Raw genomic sequence first — 24,119 nt, forward strand, 5'->3', positions numbered from 1 at the left:
CAAGTTCTTTATAGATAACAAATTACAGTAACATGAAAATGACTAAAAGTCTACATTTTATATAGGCAATGTATCACATTGTTATTTTTGAGAAAACTAATGAAGTGGAAGTGGTACCATCAAAGTGGGTCAGTGGAGAAGAATGTATGTGGCCACCACACAAAGTGGACGTTGTCAAGGCCACAAAAAGCCAAGAACAACCTGGAGCAGGCTGGAAACCATATAGGGTCCGAGTTATATTCACATCAAGTAAGTACAATTGTGTGGATTCTGGTACATGTCGAGACTAATCTTTGGTGAATGTCTTAATAGGCATAAGTCATCACAAACAAATGTAAATACAACACAACAAGAAACTTATCAGTCACGTTATTGAAATGTATTCATTGTGTTTGAGCTTTTTCATGTGAATAACGAAAAATTAACCATCAAGTACTTATTATTTTGTAGATGATTACAATGAGGCAAGGCTAAAGCTTCCAGAAGCTGTTGAACACACTGACCTTGGGACAGATGGGGAGGATTCTCCAATTAAACCCAAAAGGAGAAGAATGTAAGTTGTTATGTTTTATTTTTACATGCCTATATTTATGTGCATTTTCAATTTTAATAACCTCAAGTATTTAATTAGACCAAAGAACATCCTCTTCCCTGGTGAAGATGAAGATGAAGATGAGGTGGCACATGTCTTTCCAAAAGCTAAGCCACAGAAGAAGTAAGACGTTTGAATTGTTCATTTGAGTTTAATCTTCTGCTATTGGTATGTAAAATGTTGATACAATATTTGGTTTGCAATGTCATTGCAGATCAGCTGAACTGCCTAGTGCACCAAAGATTCTTCAGGCATTTGGCCTCGATCCCCAAGGGAATGACTCTGGGGAGGAAGCTGTCTTACCAACAGGAAAACCACGGTAAACTTCTACTGTTAATTAAGCAATATCACACTCGAGCTTGTGATGTTAGTAGTATATAGGGACCAGCTTTGCGCGTGCACGTGAAATGCGCGTGCGTGCGCGTGCACGTGAACCGCGCGTGCGTGTGTGCACGCGAAACGTGCGTGCGTTGCCCCCCCCCCCCCCTCACACACGCCCCTCCCCCAATCCCCTCCCCCACAAACGTCATATGAAATCCTGCTCTCATTGGTTAAACATAGCGCCTCCTTCTGGGGGTGGTTCCGAATGAAACCGTAGCTATTGGCTAATCAAAAGCCCCTCCTTGCGGCCGGATGTAGGTGGTGTGCATATATATACAAGGGATTTTCTCAGCAGGACATCCTCAACTTCTCGGACGGCGAAGCTACGGCGGGAGGAACTCTGATTTTTTTTTTTCTTCAACGATCGCCTGTATTCTGCAAGACGTTTCTGCAACCATGTCTTCCTGCACCAGCAACAGTGGCATCGGGTCAAGCGACCGCCCAGGTATGTCTAATGACCCGGCGACGGTTGTGGATGCTCGGGCCCCTTACAAGAAAAGGAGACGTGTAGGAAGTGGTCTCGTTACTCCGGAGAATCGTGAATTTGAGCTAGAGCTGGAGGGGGTTAATGGGTATGTTTACAATGTTAAATATCAGGACTCTGTCGTTACACTCAGTGCGGCCACCGGTCGCAGTGTGGTTCCAGGCGTTGAAACATGGACGGTCAGTTTGATGCATAGAGATTGGAAATTGTTTTGGTCAGAGGTCTGCCCTGACCTAGACCAACCCGGTTTCCCAGAGAGTATTTATGTCTCGCAGTGGGTCAGCAAAACGGGCCCCGAGATGTACCGCGTCGAGACGGATCGTTTTAACAAACGGCGGGAGGACTTTATTTTTCTCAGTGTGTGCAAAGATCGAGAATCTGTGATCGCGAGCAGAGGCCGCGACGCATGGGGACAACAACCCTACCCTCTTACACTTCAAGAGCGTGACGACTGGTTTAAAACTGTTTTCTTTATTCAGTGGTGCGACTGGAGATCTCTGCAGAAATTGTTTGACGAAGCTGACAAGGGCATCAGAAGAGACAGGATCCTCTCTTCTTATCAGAGTGTTAGAAAACGTCTTCTTTTCGATGATGCGCAGGCTAATGCGCGGGGTAGTCACCTTCCTTCCCTGTGCCGCCCGAAAATCATCAGACACGTCGACTACTGATAAAGCCTAGGTTAGCATAACTTTTGTATTTTTTGTCATTTTAAATTATGATAAACGGTGTATAAGATTTTAATGTTTTTTTCTGTTCTTTTTTTTTTTTTTTTTTTTTTACAGGTAGTGTCCTTATCAACACCTGTGACGACGATGATACTAGAGGGTGTTGGGAAAACGATTGCGGTGGTGTGGAACCCTGCACACCTCATATGAAGTCGCATGAGGCGCTGCATGTGAAGAAGAAGGAGAAGAAGAAGAAGGAGGAGAAGGGACATGTCTCGACACTGTCCCTGACAAAAGACGACGTGGACACGATCAAAGACTTTCTATCACGCTGCCAGTATCACGCAGGGTGGGAAAAAACAAAAGCTCTCTGCAGCGGGTGTAAAATCAGCCACCCGAGTCAGCGTCATCACTCTTGCTTGTTTGAATTTGATCAGATCAGATGTATGTATTTTGACCAGATTCTGGACTCTGTATTCAAGCAGTCTCTAGGAAAAGCTCTACATTACCTGTTTGCGCAGATATCACCGGGGGCTTTCTCACAAGACAGGCTTTTAGGAGCGGCCGAGACTCTGAGACACTATCTCAGACCCGGATGTGACGGAATATCTGCCAACGAGGAAATGGAGACGATGGAGGACCACAAGCACGAGACCGCTTTACGCAACGCCTTCACCGTGTGGACCAAGTGCTGCTGCTGCTGCATATCGACAGATTTGTAATATTTACCACAGAAAAAAATGATGTTGTTGTTTGGGATCACAATAGCCACGTATCTTTTGTCGTGGAAAAGACGCCATGCCATGAACAGACTGACATCACTTCTGTACGGGGTAATTACCGGTGACTGTGTCCCACGCGACTGTGTTACATTCAACAACCATTTAAACGATATAAGGACAAATGTTATAAATTGGAATGATACCGTGTGTGCGGCAGCACACAGTTCATCAGCGGTTAAAGATGTGGTAACAGCATATTTCACAAACTGTAATGAGTCTGAGGCGTTTGCAACAGGCCACGTTATTTGTCTTTGTGCATTTCTTTGTGATGCGTGTGTTTTGATGATTAAAAATGGTGTGCCATTAGATGTTTGTGATGCAGTTCAGCACCTAGTGCGACACATGATAGACAGAGATGTGACGGTGTGTGTAAAATACCTAAACATGTTGAAAAACCATAAATAAATAAATAAAAGACGGTGTGTCGACCTCATTTTGGCCACTTGTGTTGTTGACTGAATATGGAGCGCACGCTAGACAAGATTTACCACGACCCCGCACACCCAGGGGGTCTTGGAGGTGTACAAAAACTTTGCGACGCTGTTAGAAAATGCACTGGGGAGGCTCCGGGGATGCCTGAAGTAAAGCGTTACTTGCAGGGGCAAGATGTGTATACCCTCCACGCTAGAGCAGCTGTACACTTCCCTAGAAATAGGGTGTTGGTTAGCGGTATTGACAAACAGTTCCAGGCCGATCTGGTGGACATGAGTGAATATTCAGCAGAAAATGACAATGTGCGCTACCTGCTGACATGTATCGATGTATTTTCTAAATATGCATGGGTTAGGTGTCTTAAAAACAAGACCGGTACATCTGTTGCAAAGGCGTTTGAAGACATTTTGAACGAAGGCCGCATACCTGTAAAACTCCAAACCGATCAGGGGACAGAGTTTTATAACAAACAGTTTCAACACCTAATGGAGGTGTATAAAATTAAACATTTCTCTACCTCAAACGAGACTAAGGCTAGCACGGTTGAACGTTTCAACAGAACATTTAAGACCCGCATGTGGAGATATCTAACGTCTGTTAATTCACGTAGATATGTTGATGTCGTCCAGGACCTCGTCAACGCTTACAACAAGTCTCACCACAGATCGATAAAGATGGCCCCATCCGATGTAAACAAAGACAACGAGAAGCTCGTCTTTAACACGCTGTACAAGGAGAAGAAGAAACCGCCGAGGATCGTATCGTTCAAATATAATGTAGGGGACACTGTGAGAATATCAAAACTCCGAGGGGTGTTTAGAAAAGGTTATGAACAAACATATACAGACGAGTTTTTTACAATAACTAGGCGCATAGCCCGTGACCAGCCTGTGTATAGAATATCAGATTGCTCGGGTGATGAGGTAAAAGGCGCATTTTACGAGCCTGAGCTACAGCCGGTAATCATTGACAAAAACAAGGTGTTTAAAATAGAGAAAATAATATCCAGAAAAACTATAGGCCGGAAAAAGATGGCGCTTGTGAAATGGTTGGGGTGGCCTGAGAAATTTAACTCGTGGGTCTCTGAAAAGGACATCGTTGACGTGTAATATATATATATATATATATATATATATATATATATATCACGGGGCGTTATCTGTTTACACAGCCACTTTGGAATTGTCGCACGTCCCAACAACATCAAGAAGATGGAGAACAAGAACGGATTTTATGTCACGTTACCGAGTAATGCATCGCTACACGTGTATCCTAATAACAAGATATGGCGCTACCGAACAAAATTAGCAAAACCGATCGTTCTGAGCGAACCGTACGAGGTGGGGGTTATTGAACTTCAGTACCCTAGGGTGTGGTCAACGTTCCCTGCTTCTGACGCGGACGTGTTAATATACGACAGTAAAACCAACCAGACAGCCACTATAACACTGTTTGCAGGGTTTTACGACTCCATTCCCAGAATACTAAAAGAATTTAATGCTAAATGCATCGGCAACCCGATAACATCGCGCTTAGGTCTTCAATATAACAACATTACAAATCATGTTTATTTTTCGGGAGGAGAAGGATATAAGGTGACGTTCCGCGGGAAACTGGCCGAAATATTGGGTTTTAAGCCCGGTGAGCCGTTTGAGATACCGGTGACCCCTATTTTTAAGAAAATCTACGCCAGTCCTCACCCCGCAGATATTTTTGGGGGAGTTTATAATATATACGTTTACAGCGATATCGTTGATTATCAGCTAGTGGGAGACAGCCACGCGCTGCTCCTCCGATGTATAAATATAACGCCGGAGGTAGGTCGTATGCCCACTCTGACATATGACAAGCCACACTATACATCGCTCTCCAAATCTGTCATTGACGATATCGAGATATCGTTAAAAAACGATCAAAACCAGTATATACCATTCACGTACGGAAAAGTGATTGTTAAACTACACTTTAGACCTATGAAGCAGTATTTCTAGACCTGAGAAAATGGCCTACACACCATATGTGCGTGACGATGCCCGATATATGACATATTACATGAACCAAGCGGGTGGCGAATTACCCGGATTTATAGGTTCAAGTACACAATACGGTAACGGTTTAGGCGGCATATTTCGAGGCTTGCTTAGAATGGCTGTACCGTTATTTAAAAAAGGATTCAGCATCGCCAAGCCACATTTAAAAAACGCTGCTGTAAACATTGTAGGGGATATGGCGTCCAACATTGCCAGAAGCGCTGTATCGAGACGACAGGAAGGAAACGGGTTGATGGTGATCAGAAAAAGATTGTCCAAAAGACCCCCCTCGTCGAGGGGTCGCAGCTCCGGCAGGTCCAAAAAGCGTAAAACGACCGTCAAAGTGACACGACGCATCAGAAAGAAGTCGGCCGCCAAGAGAAGCGCAACTTCCAAAAGACGCTCGGTGATTCTGCGTAAAGACATATTCTAGTCTGAGAAGAGAAAACAACAGCACCGGCCATGGCTCTCATACACAACCAGTCGGAAGAATGTGTGAAGACGGAGCTGGATCTGTTCACAGTGCCGTACACACAGACATCCATTGAAAAATCTACATTTGTCGAAATACCCCCGGTTTCGGCATTACGGGATGCCGGGCCTCTGGAATTTTTTATATCGGCCTGCGGCGAGGATTACATTGATCTAAACGATACCTACCTGTACATGCGCGCGAGAATCACGAACCCCGATGGTACCGATTTGGCCCAAGCCGCAGATGTGGGTTTTGTAAACTACCCCGGGTGTACGTTATTCTCGCAGGTGGATATCATGTTAGGAGACAGGCTTATAACCCAATCTTCCAACACATACCCGTACCGTGGGATAATCGAGTGTTTAATCAACTACGGAAAGGACACCTTGGATACACAGTTTAGCAGCGGCCTGTTTTGTAAAGACACAGCAGACCACATGAATGTTGCCTCCATAGCCGGAGATAACGAAGGCCTAGCCGAAAGAGGGCGATACACTGTCAACAGCCGCACTGTGGAATTAATAGCACCAATACACTCCGATTTGTTTTTTCAGGAAAAGTTATTGTTAAACGGTATAGACATTTCCCTAAAATTTATTCGATCAAAGGACGAGTTTGCCTTAATGACTGCGCAAAATAATCAATACGCCGTGAAGATCGTATCGGCTAGCTTATTTGTGAAAAAGGTGGCCGTGGCACCTGCCGTTAGATTGGCGCATAGCAGGGCACTGCAGCACACTAACGCTAAATACGCTATTGACAGAGTGGCTCTGAAAACATTTTCCATACCTGCAGGAACAAGAGTGTGCAACCAGGAAAATCTTTACATGGGACAAATCCCCAAATTCGTCATCATAGGCTTTGTTGACCATGAGGCATATTCGGGGAGCTATAACCGGAACCCCTTCTGTTTTCAGCATTACGATACAGAGTTTATTAGCCTGTACGCAGACGGGCAGTCTCACCCTGCAAAGCCCTTTCAGCCACTATTTCAGAGAGGCCAGTATGTGAGAGAGTATTTCCAGCTGGTACAAACTACAGGACGTCATTTAAAAGACAGGTCTCTGGCCATATCACGTAATGATTTCGGGAATGGTTACACGTTATTCTGCTTCAATCTGGAACCGGACGACGGTCGTGCAGGGAACGTATCACTGATTAAAAGTGGTAATGTGAGGTTGGAAGTCCGTTTCAGAGTACCTCTACAGCGCACCGTTAACCTCGTGTGTTATGCTGTTTACGATTCTGTTATCGAAATATCAAACAAGAGACAAGTACTTTTGGATTATTACTAAAAAGAAGAAGAAGCGGTATCAGCCATGAACACTATAGAGCTGACCGGCATCCTCAATAAAAGAATCATTAACGGGACAAATTTTTTAGGAGTCCTGGCATGCGACCAGCTGTCAAACCATAAAGGCACAGCGTTCCCAGCCATGCTGGTTGTGAATACACATCCCTCTAACATGCCCGGTGAACACTGGCTCGCTATTTATATTACGAAACAGAAGCATGGATATTTTTTCGACAGTTTTGGAAACCCTCCCAACAGCGACAAATTTCCATCGGAGATATACAGATACCTCGTTGAAAACTGTGCAGGCGTGTATTATTCCCAGAGGCAGGTTCAGAACAACTACTCTACAACCTGTGGACAGCATTGTGTCTTTTTTCTGTGTCATATACAAAGAGGAATTCCTTTTACAAGAATATTAAACATGTATAGTGCTAATCTGGCACGCAATGATGCTATGGTGTGCAAGTTTGTAAACAAAATACAGCCCTCTGTATGCCGTGGATATAATTTCACATGTGTACAGTGCAGCAACATGCAGTGTGACTGTGAATAATTCTAATAAATAAAAGAGAGAGAAAGCATGATCCGCAGTTCAGACATTCCATTTATTTAACACATTTGTAGAATACATTCATTTGGTCAAGAATTTAATAATAGTAATAATGTAAATAATAAAAAATACATTCAAGTGGTCAAAAGTTAAAACAAAAATACATTAAATTGGTCAAGAATTTAAAATGAAAAAATACATTCAAGTGGTCAAGAATTTAAAATGAAAATACATTCAAGAATTTAATAATAGTAATAATGAAAAATAAAAATACATTCAATTGGGCAAGAGTTAAAAACAAAAATACATTAAATTGGTTAAGAATTTAATAATAGTAATAATGAAAAATAAAAATACATTCAAACGGCATTCAAAAGTAAATATTAAAAAAAGATAAAGAAATCAGAACAACTGTAACAAAATTACACACATCCTTTTATTATTAAAAATCCTCCCACTGTGAAGTGTTTAGTCTGTGAGGTAGTGAACGTGTTGAAGCAGGTGTCCTTAGTGGGGTGCTAAAGTACCCCGGTGAGTCTATTACCGACCGTTTTTTCCCCTTGCTTTTATGGGCTGAAAAACTAGGGGCGTCTCCGATTCTTTTATACTCAGCTATATCGCCACGCACCTGTTTGTTAGGGATGGCCATTAAAGGTATGTTTAAATGGGCTAGGGTTTTTAGGAACACGTCCCACCCCAGTGGTCTAGAAATGTCTGAAATGTTGTGTGATGCAGTGACACTTTTCACCAGGTCATACAAATGAGTACCGTGGAGGGGACGACCGTTAACAACAATTTCAGCGTTGTCTGTCCAGGATAAAACATGCTTTGAGCGGGTAATTGCATCTAGAATGTATTCAGCATTTCTCTGACTTCTTTTGGGAATGTGTTTTAACACACCCTCTAAAACCGTGTCCTTTTTATGCCCATCATCATCATCATCGTCAGGTCTGCGGTCCTCGGGTCTAATTTCGGTATCAGGCATTGACAGGGTCAGTACAGTTTTTTCACGCTCACCCTGTCTCACCAATGCCAAATAACGCTGCAGTACTTGAGAGTATTTTTTGGCCTTTTCATATATGTCTGTGTCCGGTAGTTTCAAAATGTCAGACATGGCTCGGTCAAGATCGTTTTGTACTACCTGTCTTATGCTTGCAGTGTTTTGGTCCTGATACTGCTGCTGCTGCTGCTGCTGCTGTTGTTGCTGTTTTAACATGTCAAGCTGATGCTGAGGAACCAAAAACATCTTCTGCGCATGCTCCATATTCTTCTTTCTTAACCTCTGCTTATCAGGCTTGTAATAAATGGTATAGCTGCTCCAAGTAGTGGTAGTAAAAACCCGCCGCTCTGGTTAATCGTCTTTTTCTTCTTTAAATGTTTAACATTTTTGTCCGCAACCAGTCTGATGATGCCTCTCTTCTTTTTTAACTGAGCGTACTGTTTTTCTGTCAAAGGGATGTTACCTCTCAACACATTTAAAGCTATTTCACAGAGTGCATCGATAAAGTCTGCGCTAGCGCCACACACAATGACCCTTCTCATACCCGGCGTTGCTTTATATAACAACTCCAACATGGCTAGATTCCTCTGCACGCGTGACGACATTATTTAGCCCTTTGTTTTTTAGGCATATAAACAACGTGCTGATTTGATAACAAAGCGGTTCTGAGCCTCAAGTGGTCTGGAGTGGCAGCTTTATAATCTATGAGGAGATACCCGTATGCAGAACTAGTGGCGTCATTAAACGCCTCTAAAAAATATTTAGTGTTTCCAGGAAACATCTGTTTGCCCAGAAGTGTAACCTGATATTTATCCCTAGGGTTTTTGAACAAGACAAGGTAGTTTGTGTTTAAACTAATGGTTCTGCTAGCCTTGCCTTGTATAAACAAATTTTGAACCAGATATATACAGCTGAGATTTCTATGGTGGACATATTTGGTGAATACATTCTGAACTTCTATATTGTTACTGGCGTCATTCATTAAATCGTCTATGACGAGTAGATTAGTCTTGTCCGGGGGTAATAACTCATCGTCACACAGGGAATCGGGTAACCCTTTAACAAAGTTGATGTCTCTTAATTTAAGGAGTTGGTCGTATAAAGGCTGCCAGCATGAGTATACGTAGACCAAATTATCAATGTTATGTGAAATAACTGTAGATGCATTTTCAATAAGACCCTTGACAAAATACGTCTTTCCACAATTTGAGGGACCACTCACCACCAAACTAAACGGATGCTGCAGTCTTGAGTCAAAAGAGATGTTAGTAGCCATAAGGCAGCGTGCTGTAGTCTGACAGGACTCTGCGCTTGTTATATACCACCTTGACTTTTTTGTGTACTATGTCATTTTTAAGATGAAACTTCTTTTTATCACGTCTGATGGTTTCCGCCTCTGTGATCACATGCATCTGAGTGTTCTGATTGGTCACAAAGGACTGGACCAACCCCTTAAGCGACTCGTGGGTGAGCACTGCTGCATTTTTGGCGTTAAGTGTGACACCCTTGCACTTGACCTGCGTTTTACCAAGTTTTGTGCAGTAGGCGTAACACTTTGGACCCCCAGACACAAACTCTGTGATATAATCTTCCTCTGGGAGCCCGCACACATCACCGTCATTGATCTCGTCGGTTAAGTCACCCAAGTATGAGCCTAGAGGGGGAACCCAATCACCTGGGCTGGACGTGAAAATGACGCTGTCCGTGTCACAGTACAGCACACGCTCCTGTAGCCTGTCCAACAAGTCATACAGCATCAGCCTAGCATAGGCGGTGGTCATAGCCCCTATGAACACATTCACATCATTCACTCTGGACGCCTTACCATCTGCGTGACACCACTGGACAATGGCCACGTCATCGGATATAAACCCAAACTGACGCACGTCATAATGGTCGCTGAACATGAGCTGTGTGAATCTCTCCGGTTCTGTAATTAACTCGCAGGAGGGCATGTTACTCCGCATGCTGAATCTGCCCCACAATGAGTTCAGGAGAAGCTTGTTACAATTCCTGACCGCCTTGTTGACACAGATTTTGTCAGCATCGAGTAAAATCCCCTCCTTTTCATGGTAGTCGCGTATGTACTGGGCTTTTTCTGCAGGAGTAGTGACATGCCCGGGGTAGCCTGACGCCTCCTGCTTACACTTCAAAAACGTCTTGACATATTCCTTGAACAATGTGTCTGTCTTGTTTGGGAAATGCCACACTTCATCAATGCAGACAATCTGGTACCCCTTCTCGACAGCTTTCTGAAGTTCAAATGAGACCCACACACCTGACAGCTGTCGCTCGGCGTCAGTATGCGCACAGACACTGGTCTGGTTTAACTCCTCAGCACACCTGCCACACAACGGAAACATGAGCCTTTTGTGACACCTGTAGGGTAGTACGGGGTGGTACAGACCTCTGGGAGGAAGCACGGTACACTTTACAAACCCGAAATAATTTTCTACCGGACCAAAATCTCGGTGGATAATTTGAGGGTGTCCAACTGGGTATTGTTTTTTTGACTGTACAGTAGGATACAGGCTTGTGAAATCGTAGTATCTGATTTTCTCATCTGCGTTATCAGCCTTGTGGTACATTTTGATGGCGTTTGTACGCCCTCCAAAAAGGGCTTGTCGTGGGTCGAGGCGTTCTTTGGGCCTGTAAGTGTTGAGGTGCGCCTGAACAGATGGGTCTGAACGTTTTAGCGCCTCCCACTCACATTCCCACATCACCACCACACGCAGACCATGCACGCTTTTCAACGCTGATATTTTTTCACAGAATGAGTGGTACAGACTGCCATAGGGTTTTTTGGTGACAGGATTCACTTCGGTCTGGACGCAACACTTGACACATCCGTGAAAAAAGCATCCCGCAAACTCGTAGCAGGTGTTTGTGGCCGTGTTATACCCGTCCACAAAAAACTGCCCAAATCGGTGCTCACCGCGGTTCAAAGCGTGTCTAATCTCGGAGCCTTCTACCTTGGCCACGTATTCCAGCCACTGCATAGACACCTCAGAATAGGTTTTATTCTGCTGGGTGTATGCGCCTTCATACGTGAGGGCGAGGGTGTCTTTGGGTAGAAAACGCGTTTTGAAAACGCCCATGCAACTCGACGCCAGTGTCGTAAACGCGAACGGGTCGAGGTCTGTGCACCTGATAAATGTCTCACGATAAATTAGACAGGCCTTGCGAAGCACTTCTACATCATTAACACAGTAGTGGCGAATTTCTGTCTGGAAATCAAAGGTTTTCTCACGGACGGTGTCATACCACATCATGAACCTATGCTTGTCGCTGTCAGACATGGTGTTGTACCCGTAATAAGAGGGGTCGGGGTATTTGCCCACATAGTACTCGTTCGCCTCGGTGTTGAACTTGTGCGGAAAATACCCCTTCTCCATGTCCTCAAAACCCATGGCAGCCGGTGTCCTGGATAAACGCATGGGTAGAAAGCTGAAAGAATCGATCCAGCGTTGCTGGAATGCCTTGTCATACATCAGGATGACCCTACTGCCACGCATGGTTACTGTGGGAGGGATCCCCTGTTGCACAAAATATTCCAGCAGTATGTAATTATCAAACCCAGAGGCGTTGTGTGCAATAAATGTGTACCCCTTATATTTTGGCTGCCGGTACCGTTTAACAAACGTGTCAACGTATTTCAGGGTGTTGAAACAAAATTTGTTTCCCTCTGTGTCCATAGCGCACACAAAGTTTGCTTCGTGCTTGCCCTCGTGATAACGCGTCTCAAAATCAAAAAATATGTATTTTGTGTGTGGGGTTTGTTTTTTCAGCGGCTGGATAAAACACTGGTGTACCGCATCGCTCTCATTTAGGGCCTCACCGCAGTGTGTACACTTTGGTGGTGTGCATTTATGCTGCGTTCTTGCCGCCTTGTAGGTTTTACCGCACTCTTCACAATATTTCACTTTGTCACACGGCGCTGCGTCGTGTTTAGAGTGAGGGTGTTTATGCTGATGATAGCAGTGTCTGGACTTGCAGATTCGTTTACACTCTGTACATTTTACAGTGGCCCCTGTGTGCATGTGACACGGTGTATAACAAACATTGCAGAGGTATTTACAAACGTGCTTAAACGGTTCTGTGTATGAACCGTAACAGTAGTCACACACATAGGTACCGCCAAAGAAACCAGATTTATTTACAATCAGGTAATAATGGTCATTGTGCAGGTACATCCACACAGTGCTGGCGTGTACTGCGTCATGGGTTTTGTAACACTGTAGGTGTTTACGCCCTGAACCATGGTGGAATACTACGATTTTTAGGTTTAAGTGATTTTCAAATTTTGTGATATCAGAGAGCGACACCTTGTGGGTTTCATCAAATCCTACAGCGCTATGCAGTTGTTTAGCATACTGCATTTTTATCAGCGGCAGACAAGCTTTCATTAACAAAATGGGCGAGACAAAGAGAGAAACAAAGACTGTTCTGAGACCCATCGTTTTCAGGGTTATACAGGTGCCTTCCCTTCTTGGATAAAATTTCATCATAAGGGACGCTTCCTAGCCTCAGTCTAGAGCCAGCACCACTACTACCACGTGCCACGGTCACAACAAACTCCAGATCATCATCTGTCAGCGACGTGTCATTACTCTGCACAACTTGAGAGATCACCTCCAAAAACTCGTCAGCGTTATATGCGTTGTCAGAGCTTAAAACAGCTTGCACATCGCTGGCTAGAGATGGTCCTCTCAAAACCACATTTAATACACTACCTGCAGGAGAGTCCTCTAAGGCTGCACCAATCACGCCTGACAACCTCTCTCTAACACTGTCAATTGCCTGGGTGATATTATCAAGACTAACGTCTCTGAAATCGACCCTCTGGCGAAATTCGGCAGCGTTGAATCTAGGTATGTCACGGACACACAACTGTGCACCGCCTGTACTGGTAGACGGCACAGCGGGTGTTCCTTCTACCGGATTTCCTGCACCGTGTTGACAGACCATAGAGTTACTCACAGAACCGACAGCAACATGTTCAGCAGAGACCCCACGATCACACACATTCACACCAGAGACCCCACGATCACACACATTCACACCAGAGACCCCACGATCACACACATTCACACCAGAGACACTCACGGCCCCAGAACCGACAGCAGCATGTTCAGCAGAGACCCCACTATCACGCACACATTCACACCGGAGACACTCACAGTCCCAGAACTGACAGCAGCGGCATGGTGAGGCTATATTATCATCACTGTTATTATCATTGTCACTGTTGTTATTATTATTAACACCGATTTCTACAATAACAGCAGCATTAGATGTAGCGGGAGTAGCAGCAACACCAGAACCTGAACCACATGCGTGTGGTGGTGATGGCGATGATGATGAGGATAAAATTCTGTCTCTTAAAAACAGCGCTGTTCTCTTCTCTATCCCCCGCATTCTTTTTAAAATGTATCTGGACCAGCGCATAACACTGCTGTGGCTAGCCAATACATCTGGTCCAGAGGGTGTGTTAAAACGTTCCCTAACTGTACCTGTCAAAGCACGCCGCCCCTCTGTAGTGCACTGGGACGAATCGACATTATCAGTAAAATGTGTGCTTTCGTCATCGGTGTCATAACGACCATCCCGACCTGAGTGCTCATTCGTTTTTAACAGTTTCCTTGGTGGTGCCATTATCTACGTCTACTTACTGTGTGTTCCTGTTTTTCTACACAATGCGTCTACTAGATTATTTATTGATGTTGTGGTTGTGTGCTGTAGTTCAATTAAGGTACCGACGCTCTGTTTAATCAACTGTACCTGTGTATTAAGGGCTCTGTAGCGTCGCTTGTTAGTTTTACTGTTCCTAATCAGGTTTCGCCGCTCGCTTGCCAGGAGGAGGTATCGCGTCTCGGCAATTCTTTTCTGCCGCTGTTCGCGCTTGATTAACCTAGCCTGCTGCCTGCACCTGATTTTGAGCAATACGTTCTCTCTTGCTAGAGCAGGCTCTGGTATGGGAGAATCAGAGGGTGAGACAGGGTCGGTAATAGGCTGAGGAGGAGTAGGTGGAGGCGGGGTGGACGGCGGGGACGTATGGTTTACGACACTCTCAACACCGGCATCAACAACCACCCCTACTGAAGGAGACAGGGGGAGAGGGACAGGAGGCTGAGGAGGGCTGGAGGGCGGGGGCGTATGGTTTACGACACTCTCAACACCGGCATCAACAACCACACCTACTGGAGGAGGCAGGGGGAGAGGGATAGGCTGAGGAGGGGTAGTTGGAGGCGGGGTGGAGGCTTGGCCTGGATATGCGTCAACAAATACCACGCTCTCATCAACAGCATCAACAACAACACCAACAGCTGATGGGGGAGGCCTGGGAAGAGGGATAGGGGATGGAGGGGGGAGGAGGACCCTGGGGGGTAGCGGCGGGGTGGAGGCCTGGCCTGGATATACGTCAACAAATACTATGCTCTCCTCTTCACCATTTTCAACAACAACGTCAGCAAAAACAGCGGGAGGGGGAGGAAATGAAGCGGGTATAGGTGATAATGTCAGTAAATTGGGTAAGTTACTGTGTCTGTAATCACCAGTACTGTCTAACAGGTCATCAAAATCTGGAATATAGTCATCACCTCTTAATAATGTAGGGATTGTGGGGAGATTCCCCACACACACACCTCTCCCCGCTGCGGGAGCAGAAGCAGCACCAGTATCAGCAACGCCAGCCTTCACAGGTGTACTTGTAGAAAACAGATCTTTGCTTACTTCGTGCTGATGCTGTAGGCTGGTGTCCAGTGGTGGGAAGAGCGACTCCTGATGACTCCACAAAGCCTCTACAGATATTCCCTCGTGAAATAGCCGCCGGTGCGGAGGAGGAGGAGGAGATGGTCCGTGTTCCTCACTGATCGATGCCCTCTCACGCTGCTGGGCGCCCGCTGTTCCGCCGACTTCCTCTCGGCCGTTAGAAAACGAGTTCACAGACTCCCCGACCTCCTCGAATGTGTCGTTGAAGCACTCCTCAACACTCGCTGGAGCCGGTTCTACACCGCCTGATCCTTGTGCGCTCCACGCTCCACCCGCAGATAATCCCTGGGCAACCAGTAACGCAGCTACCGCAGCGTTTGTTTCTTGCGTGGCCGTCAGCTCAGGCGGTTGAGTACTGTTTATTAAAAAAAAATAAAATAAAAAAAATTACAACATTAACGTTATCATTATTATTAATATTATTATTATTATCATTATTAGGCTGCTATTATTATTATTATTATTATTACATATAACGACGTGTCTTACGTGAGAAATCCTTGTCCTGACGGTGTAACCCTCTGGAAATTTTCAGATGGGTAGTCCTGGTGAATCGCCCAGGCACTGTTATGGAAAAACAAAAAAAAACGATATGTTAGCAGTATTCTGTATCCGACACATATTAGCATAATATTCATATAAAGTAGCATTAAAACATTATGTCTTACGTGTTAAACCCGCTAGAGAACTGATGGAGGGGTCTCAGCGGCCTGCGCTGTGCACTGTGGAGAAAGAGGAGGTAAAACAGATGTTTACAATGATGCCGCAAGCATTCCCCCATTAATGATAAATAAAATATATAAAGAAAACAGTCTTACGGTATAAAATCTCTAGCAGCAGAGGCTGGAGGGTCTGTTCTGCTCCTTTTCAACGAAAGTGAGCGTCTTTGTGTTGCAGCTGGAAAGTAATACCATTATTTAGCCTAGTAACACACTCTTTAAAATAATAATAATAAAATACATTCATTAGGTCAAGATTTAAAACGAAAATACATTCATTATGTTTAGAATTTAATATCAGTAATAATGAAAATAAGTAAACACACATGGGATGTCTGAGGGAGGGGATTATTACGCAAGGAGGGGCTTTTGATTAGCCAATAGCTACGGTTTCATTCGGAACCACCCCCAGAAGGAGGCGCTATGTTTAACCAATGAGAGCAGGATTTCATATGACGTTTGTGGGGGAGGGGATTGGGGGAGGGGCGTGTGTGTGTGTGTGTGGGGGGGGGGGGCAACGCACGCACGTTTCGCGTGCACACACGCACGCGCGGTTCACGTGCACGCGTACGCACGCGCATTTCACGTGCACGCGCAAAGCTGGTCCCTATATACTACTGATGTTGTACTGTGATATCATCACGGCTGTGATTGTCTACGACTGAATCACAGCCATGACGATATCACAGTACAACATCACGAGGTCGACTGTGATATTGCTTTCATACAACAGTTAAACAGTTAAATAAGCAAGGCTGATTTAAGAAATGTTGAAAAATGTGGACAAAATAGGTAATTTAAGCATTTTATTTGTCTTCCGCCAACAAAAATAGTTCCCTCAGGACTCCGCAGTCACCGTTGCTATGTAACACAGACATGGTGCGCCAGGCACTTACTCTTTATACACATTTATCTGAACGTTTCCATTAATTGTGCAGCTGGTGAAATAAGTCTCTGGTGACTGCATGGTGGACTGTCGCTTCACAGGCACAGCCGACTCTACCTTCTGATCTGACAGTATGTTGCTTTTCTCCAAGTCATTGAGCTCCGCTGATGAAACACTGACAAACCTGGATGTGTGCTCAGATGGATTCAGCTTCTCCTCTCCCTCATCTTCCTCTGATGACCATTCATAGTTCAATTCAAAACTTTTTTTAGGAAATAAATCCATATTTTTGGCTGTTTGACGGTGGATGAATTAATTAGCCTACAACGCAACTGCTGACCTAACTGACACTAACCGTCAGTTTTGATTTGATTGTTGATTGCAATCAGCTGTGAGGCGGAGTGATACATACACAGTGAAATAACCGTGATGATGTACTCCAGTATCGTTACGGTTTTACTGTCTCTCGACCAATCAGATTGCAGGGCAGGAACTAACTGTTGTATAATTTGAATTTGAAAAGCTATTTTTCATCTGAAAAATTTCTGGACTGCTTTGCTCTGTTTCTTTGTGTACAAGATGGACTGTCTAATGCACCAGAAATCTTTATTTATTCCTCATTCCTGAAGAACTTATTCCACTTAGAAAAACACCAACAAAGGAAGGACATCCTTGCAATCCGAAACCAAAACAAATCTAACACTAATCATGCTACTTGCAGAATGCACCATACTCCTGAGCTGGACCAGAGAGGCAATGCGTCCCCTAGCCTGCACCAGAGAGGCACTGCATCCCCTAGCCTGCACCAGAGAGGCCGTGCGTCCCCTAGCCTGCACCAGAGAGGCCGTGCGTCCCCTAGCCTGCACCAGAGAAGCCGTGCGTCCCCTAGCCTGCACCAGAGAGGCAGTGCGTCCCCTAGCCTGCACCAGAGAAGCCGTGCGTCCCCTAGCCTGCACCAGAGAGGCCGTGCGTCCCCTAGCTTGCACCAGAGAAAAACTGTTTCCTCTGAACCACATCAACTGATAAGGAGACCACAAACCAGTCTTCATACATGTGAGTATTTATTTGTATTCATAGGCTGTGATCTGTTGTTTGTCGTTAGAGACAAACGACTGTGGACCACAGTCGTTTCCTTAAACTACTGTGGTCCACAGTCGTTAGTCACATATGTCTGTTTCGGGTCACACCCAGTGACTGTCGTTAGAGACAAACGACTGTGGTCCACAGTCGTTTGTCTCTAACGACTGTCACTCATACCTGGTTTTGTGACTAACGACTGTGGACCACAGACCTCAGACCATCTGTCCTCTCTGAGAAGGACAGATGGTCTGAGAGAGGAGTTAAGGAAACGACTGTGGTCCACAGTCGTTAGTCACAAAACCAGGTATGAGTGACAGTCGTTAGAGACAAACGACCACAGTCGTTTGTCTCTAACGACAGTCACTGGGTGTGACCCGAAACAGACATAAGTGACTAACGACTGTGGACCACAGTCGTTTCCTTAACTCCTCTCTTAGACCATCTGTCCTTCTCAGAGAGGACAGGTGGTTTGACAGAGGAGTTAAGGAAACGACTGTGGTCCACAGTCATTAGTCACAAAACCAGGTATGAGTGACAGTCGTTAGAGACAAACGACTGTGGACCACAGTCGTTTCCTTAACTCCTCTCTCAGACCATCTGTCCTCTCTGAGAAGGACAGATGGTCTGAGAGAGGAGTTAAGGAAACGACTAACGACTGTCACTCATACCTGGTTTTGTGAGTAACGACTGTGGACCACAGTCGTTTCCTTAACTCTTCTCTCAGACCATCTGTCCTTTTCAGAGAGGACAGATGGTCTGAGATGGTCTGTAAACGACCACAGTCGTTTGTCTGTAACGACAGTCACTGGGTGTTACCCGAAACAGGCATGAGTGACTAATGACTGTGGTCCACAGTCGTTAGTCACAAAACCAGGTATGAGTGACAGTCGTTTGTCGTGTCCTTAACTCCTCTCTCAGACCATCTGAGAAGGACAGATGGTCTGAGAGAGGAGTTAAGGAAACGACTGTGGTCCACAGTCGTTAGTCACAAAATCAGGTATGAGTGACAGTCGTTAGAGACAAACGACTGTGGACCACAGTCGTTTGTCTCTAACGACAGTCACTGGGTGTGACCCGAAATAGACATAAGTGACTAACGACTGTGGACCACAGTCGTTTCCTTAACTCCTCTCTTAGACCATCTGTCCTTCTCAGAGAGGACAGGTGGATTGACAGAGGAGTTAAGGAAACGACTGTGGTCCACAGTCATTAGTCACAAAACCAGGTATGAGTGACAGTCGTTAGAGACAAACGACTGTGGACCACAGTCGTTTCCTTAACTTCTCTCTCAGACCATCTGTCCTTCTCAGAGAGAACAGATGGTCTGAGATGGTCTGTAAACAACCACAGTCGTTTGTCTCTAACGACAGTCACTGGGTGTGACCCGAAACAGACATATGTGACTAACGACTGTGGACCACAGTCGTTTCCTTAACTCCTCTGTCAAACCATCTATCCTCTCCGAGAAGGACAGATGGTCTGAGAGAGGAGTTAAGGAAACGACTGTGGTCCACAGTCGTTTCTCTCTAACAACTGTCACTCATACCTGTTTCGGCTCACACTCAGTGACTAACAACTCCAAACGACTGTCGTTAAACTGATTGAAGCACTCATGAATTTGAACACATCCACAGAGGCTAAATACCTGGGTTCCCACCATTTAGTTAGACTAGCTCTGACTAGTCTGATAGGCATGAACTGATGAAGCTTCTTGGATCAGAAGCAAAACGTCTTTATAAGACTTTTAAACAAGTCCAGTTGCTTTCAATTTAATCTTTTCCTGAGATTTTTATAAGATCAGATTTTTATAAGATCAGTTGTTTAATTGCTTATCCACAAAACCTTTTTTCTTTCTAGCACTCCTGCGAAATATCCTCACAAATCAAGAGATGATGATGGACCAAATGAAAATCATCTTCACAACTGTCCAGGGATTAAAATCTGTAGCTGAAGAAGAGATTGGTGTTGAGCCAAATCTGCTGCCATTAGCTGATCGCCAGTCTGTTGAAAACCTGGAGGAGCGGCTCAGAAATAGTCCTGACCTCAAAAACCAACTGGTAAGAATGTCAGGTCAACTTCCAAAAAAAAATGGAGGGGAAAAAAAGTAGTTTATTTTACTTTGCAAATTATTACTATTGTGCTTTCATTGCATAAGTCACACGCTGCTCAGACTACCAGACCAGTTCAGAATTTCTGCTGATAATTTCAAACATGTTTGAAAGGGCTAGGGCATGTTGTACTGCTGATCAACTAACAAGGAAATATCAATTCACAGAGAAACGCACTGGCTCTTAAAGGTGGGGGAGACGTTAAAGAGTGTGTAAAGAGAGTCATGGGTGCAACCTTAACACACTCTCTGGCCAAGAATATCAACATGAGAGGACTAAATGGGAAGATTGGCTTCCAGCACCTGCAGATAAAAGATGTTGTGATCGGTAAGTTTGTCTTGAGACTTACTGACTCCCGCACAGACTCACTTTGACTATGCATTTTTAGGGGCCGGGCAGCCTAAGCTGCCAGGACCCTATTGTTCTGCTGCATGTTGTTCTTCTCCTCCTCCTCCTCCTACTTCTTCTTCTTCTTCTTAATCTTCTTCTTCTTCTTCCGAGGAAGTCCTACTTCCCATGCGCGAAAAATGACCAAATTTTGCACAAACGTCCAGTCCCAATCAGAGTTTCTGTATAACTTTTCCATTACTTGCCCAGTTTGGATTTTACAGGCTTTCCAAGGTGAGATGTCAAAAACCTTAATGATGATTTTCGCCCTACCTCAACACACTGAAATGTCCACTGCGACCGGTGGGAATCTTGTAGAAAGATCAAACCAAAACTGGATCGTTCGTCTGATCAAGACCTACAACTCTCATGCTGTAACCACCGACCTAAATCCAACAGGAAGTGAGATATTGCGATTTCAGTGTAATATGTCATTTTTCGAAAATTCTGTCACAAAATTTTTTTTTACTCCTACACCGTTTATCTTATCGGCTTCAAACTTGCACGCTTTGCAGCTCTATCTGTGGTGAACAAAACTTGTGAATAACTTTGTCATTACTTGAACCATTTGGATTGTATGAGCACTCAAAGGTGCAGAACACAAAGCCTCATGATGATCTCCAGAAGAACAGATAAGGGTCAACACCTCTTTAACTTGCAAATAAAGTCACATTTTTGACTCCACACACATAAAAGCTTTATATCACTGTGTTCGTAACAAATTTATCTCCCTCATGATACTTTCAGATTGACAATCGGACCCACGGTTTTGAATCAGGAAGGACTTGTTTGAGAGATTTTAAGCCCATCTTCAAGTGCTTGGCCTCTCACCCAGCTGCATGCTGTCATTAATTTGCATATCAATGGCTTCACTCTGACAGACATAAGCCTGTGTGTGTGTGTGTGTGTGTGTCTCGTCACTGACACCTGACAGGATAACATTAACAAAACTGACCAGCTCATGTGTCTCATTCTTACACTTTCCTAAATAAATTCCTCATAGCAAATACGTGTAAACACAAGATCTCCAGCTCAAACTCTTTTGCCTCATTTAGAATTTGGATCAAATCTGTAGGTACAACTGTGCTGCAGCATGACACGATGACATACATGTCCTGCTCAGTTTCTCCACTGAAACTAACTAGTATATATTTATGTTTACCTGCTGTTACCTATATCCTCACAGCAGCCAGTCCACATCAATGAAGCTTTCACTAGGTCACATGATTTCAAATGAATATGGATTTGTCATTTGATCATCACACATATAAAAGTTTCATTAGGTCACATGGCTTATGTCTACAACTTTCAAATATAAGCTCACACCACCTTCATAAGAACCCTCTACTTTACATTTCATATTTGTTATACTTTTAAAATGTATATTGTGTATTTATATATTCATGTACGTACATCACAATGTGTTACACAACAAACCAGGAGTAGTCACCACAGACCTTTGTCTATTGCAGTACATGGGGAACCCTTTAAATCTCAACAGTGTAACAGAAAACATTTTGTTGTTAACTTTATATAACTTTTTTATCAGTACACTGTATTTAATTTCAACGTGGGGTTACAGAGGCCGACCGCGAGAGGCAGAGGTCCCACCCAACGCTGCTCGCAGCTTTAATTTATGGCTGGATTTACACTGCAGGTGTTGATGCCATATTCTGAATTTTTTGCCTGTATCAGATTTTTTTGGAAATATTGTGTGTTTGTGTGTTTTAGCGGCTGTGCGACGAAATCGTCTGACCTCTGATGCCACGGACCAAGAAATTGAGAACAGGATAACCAAATGGCTTCAAAATGCACCAGATAGGAATGGTGGCCGAAGTGAACGTATGAGAAGAAAGGAGCAGTGATGAATTTAAGAAAGCTGAAAGGCTATGTTGATGCTGTTTGAACAAATGTTGCTGCTGTTTGAAGAAAAGACTGTTCCAATGTTCAGTGCAGTGTTTTAGTGTTTTTTCCCACAAATATCAGTGTTTGAACTGTTGAGGACAGTGTGCCAATGCAAAATGTGTTTTTAATCTTGCATGTATTTAATATATTGTTATTTAATATATATTGTTATTTAGTGTATATTGTTTTTTAGAATAAGTTATTCAATTCAGGATAAATGTTATTTGTATGATTGAATCACCGTTGTTGAGGAATTTTTCATCTGGGCCAAATACGGCACGTCGTTATTACATGGCTTGATTAAAGGTATACATTAGGCTGACATCTGGTGCCAGTGTTGAAACTGTTCTGGGCCAGCACAGGGCCACCAGTGTGTCTGCAGCTGGCCTCGTGCTGGCCCATGTGTGGGCCACCTCTGGCAAACCACATCTGGGCCACCACAGGGCCACCAGTGTGTCTGCAGCTGGCCTCGTGCTGGCCCATGTGTGGGCCACCTCTGGCAAACCACATCTGGGCCACCACAGGGCTGTCATTCTTTGCGGTATGTGGGCCGAGTGTAAGTGCATTGTGTGGGCCAGAACCGGGCCAGACCAATTTTGCTATGTGGGATCCTATCACGCTATAAATACAGATTGTCTGCAAAATAAAAACCTTACGAATTTCTTTACAATCCATTATACAGATCTTGTTATCAGTCACTTCATATAGTGAGGAATATCGTATCTTACCACGTCTTAGGCTTGCGTGTGTTTCTCCCTGTCTATCCACATTTGTAGCCTGGCTTTCAAGATGCAAATATCTCCATATTGTCCAGTTGACACTCCATCAAACTTTGTATGACAAGACCAGCACACTTCACCTTTGTGCACCCAGACAACTGCAGCCTAATTATGCATGCTGACAAGGCCGTAGTCACCATATACATTGTGGGGGACACATGCCCCCCCACCAATGCCCAAAATGTTCCCCCAGTATATAACTGAAACTGAAAAACAACAACAAACTTTGTTTACTGCAAACAAAGTGGCAAATATTATCTTGGAGGACATCATTGCACTTGGTTGACTATTTTTCTATGATCTTAGATGTAAATATTGCATGTTTCTTTCAGATAAAACACATTTTTGACTTGTGAATGAGTCAATGGAATTTCTTGCAATAATGAAAAAATACAGGCAATCATGTCTGCCTGGCACAAACCACATGTTTTGGACAGCTGTGAAGTGACAGAATGTCCCACCATCATGGTTCTTATATTGCCGGATTCCAGAGAGTCTCCCCTCTTCATATATGGCAGAATATGTCTTCTTCCAACTTGCTATGGTGAGATACATGTTAAAATGTAAGAATTTAGTCACACGGATTTGTGTTTTTCATTGATATAAAAATTAATATAAAATACAGGCACATAGAAGGATATGGAATGATGGCAAATCTGGTTAGCCCAGATTGTCCTGAAAAAAACCAAGATATAGCATGTGTATGTAGCCTTTATAATGACTGTGATATGAGCTTAAAAGTAAAGATGCATGGTCGCGGAGAAAATCCACAGAGAAGAACGGGTGTGAATTTGGA

General features: G+C 44.2%; 1 protein-coding gene and 2 long non-coding RNA genes across 3 annotated transcripts; 2 read left to right on the forward strand and 1 right to left on the reverse strand.

The window, feature by feature from the left end:
* The first annotated feature begins 1,100 nt into the window (after nucleotides 1-1,100).
* On the forward strand, nucleotides 1,101-3,337 carry LOC144466926 (uncharacterized). Its single transcript, XR_013493319.1, has 2 exons — nucleotides 1,101-2,135; nucleotides 2,240-3,337. It is a non-coding gene; the product is annotated as an uncharacterized LOC144466926 (long non-coding RNA).
* A 9,627-nt stretch (nucleotides 3,338-12,964) lies between these two features.
* Nucleotides 12,965-18,080, reverse strand: LOC144467024 (uncharacterized). The gene is made up of 5 exons (XM_078175270.1): nucleotides 17,798-18,080; nucleotides 16,278-16,356; nucleotides 16,128-16,181; nucleotides 15,949-16,023; nucleotides 12,965-15,814 (listed from the first exon to the last, which is right to left on the reverse strand). Exons 1-5 carry the CDS (start codon nucleotides 18,078-18,080, stop codon nucleotides 14,353-14,355), a joined length of 1,953 nt encoding a protein of 650 aa, XP_078031396.1. The 3' UTR covers nucleotides 12,965-14,352.
* A 1,946-nt stretch (nucleotides 18,081-20,026) lies between these two features.
* LOC144466937 (uncharacterized) lies at nucleotides 20,027-22,534 on the forward strand. The gene is made up of 3 exons (XR_013493333.1): nucleotides 20,027-20,201; nucleotides 20,420-20,579; nucleotides 22,371-22,534. It is a non-coding gene; the product is annotated as an uncharacterized LOC144466937 (long non-coding RNA).
* Nucleotides 22,535-24,119: the final 1,585 nt, after the last annotated feature.

The sequence above is a fragment of the Epinephelus lanceolatus genome, chromosome 15 (assembly GCF_041903045.1).
Source record: "Epinephelus lanceolatus isolate andai-2023 chromosome 15, ASM4190304v1, whole genome shotgun sequence".
Lineage (NCBI taxonomy): Eukaryota > Metazoa > Chordata > Actinopteri > Perciformes > Serranidae > Epinephelus > Epinephelus lanceolatus.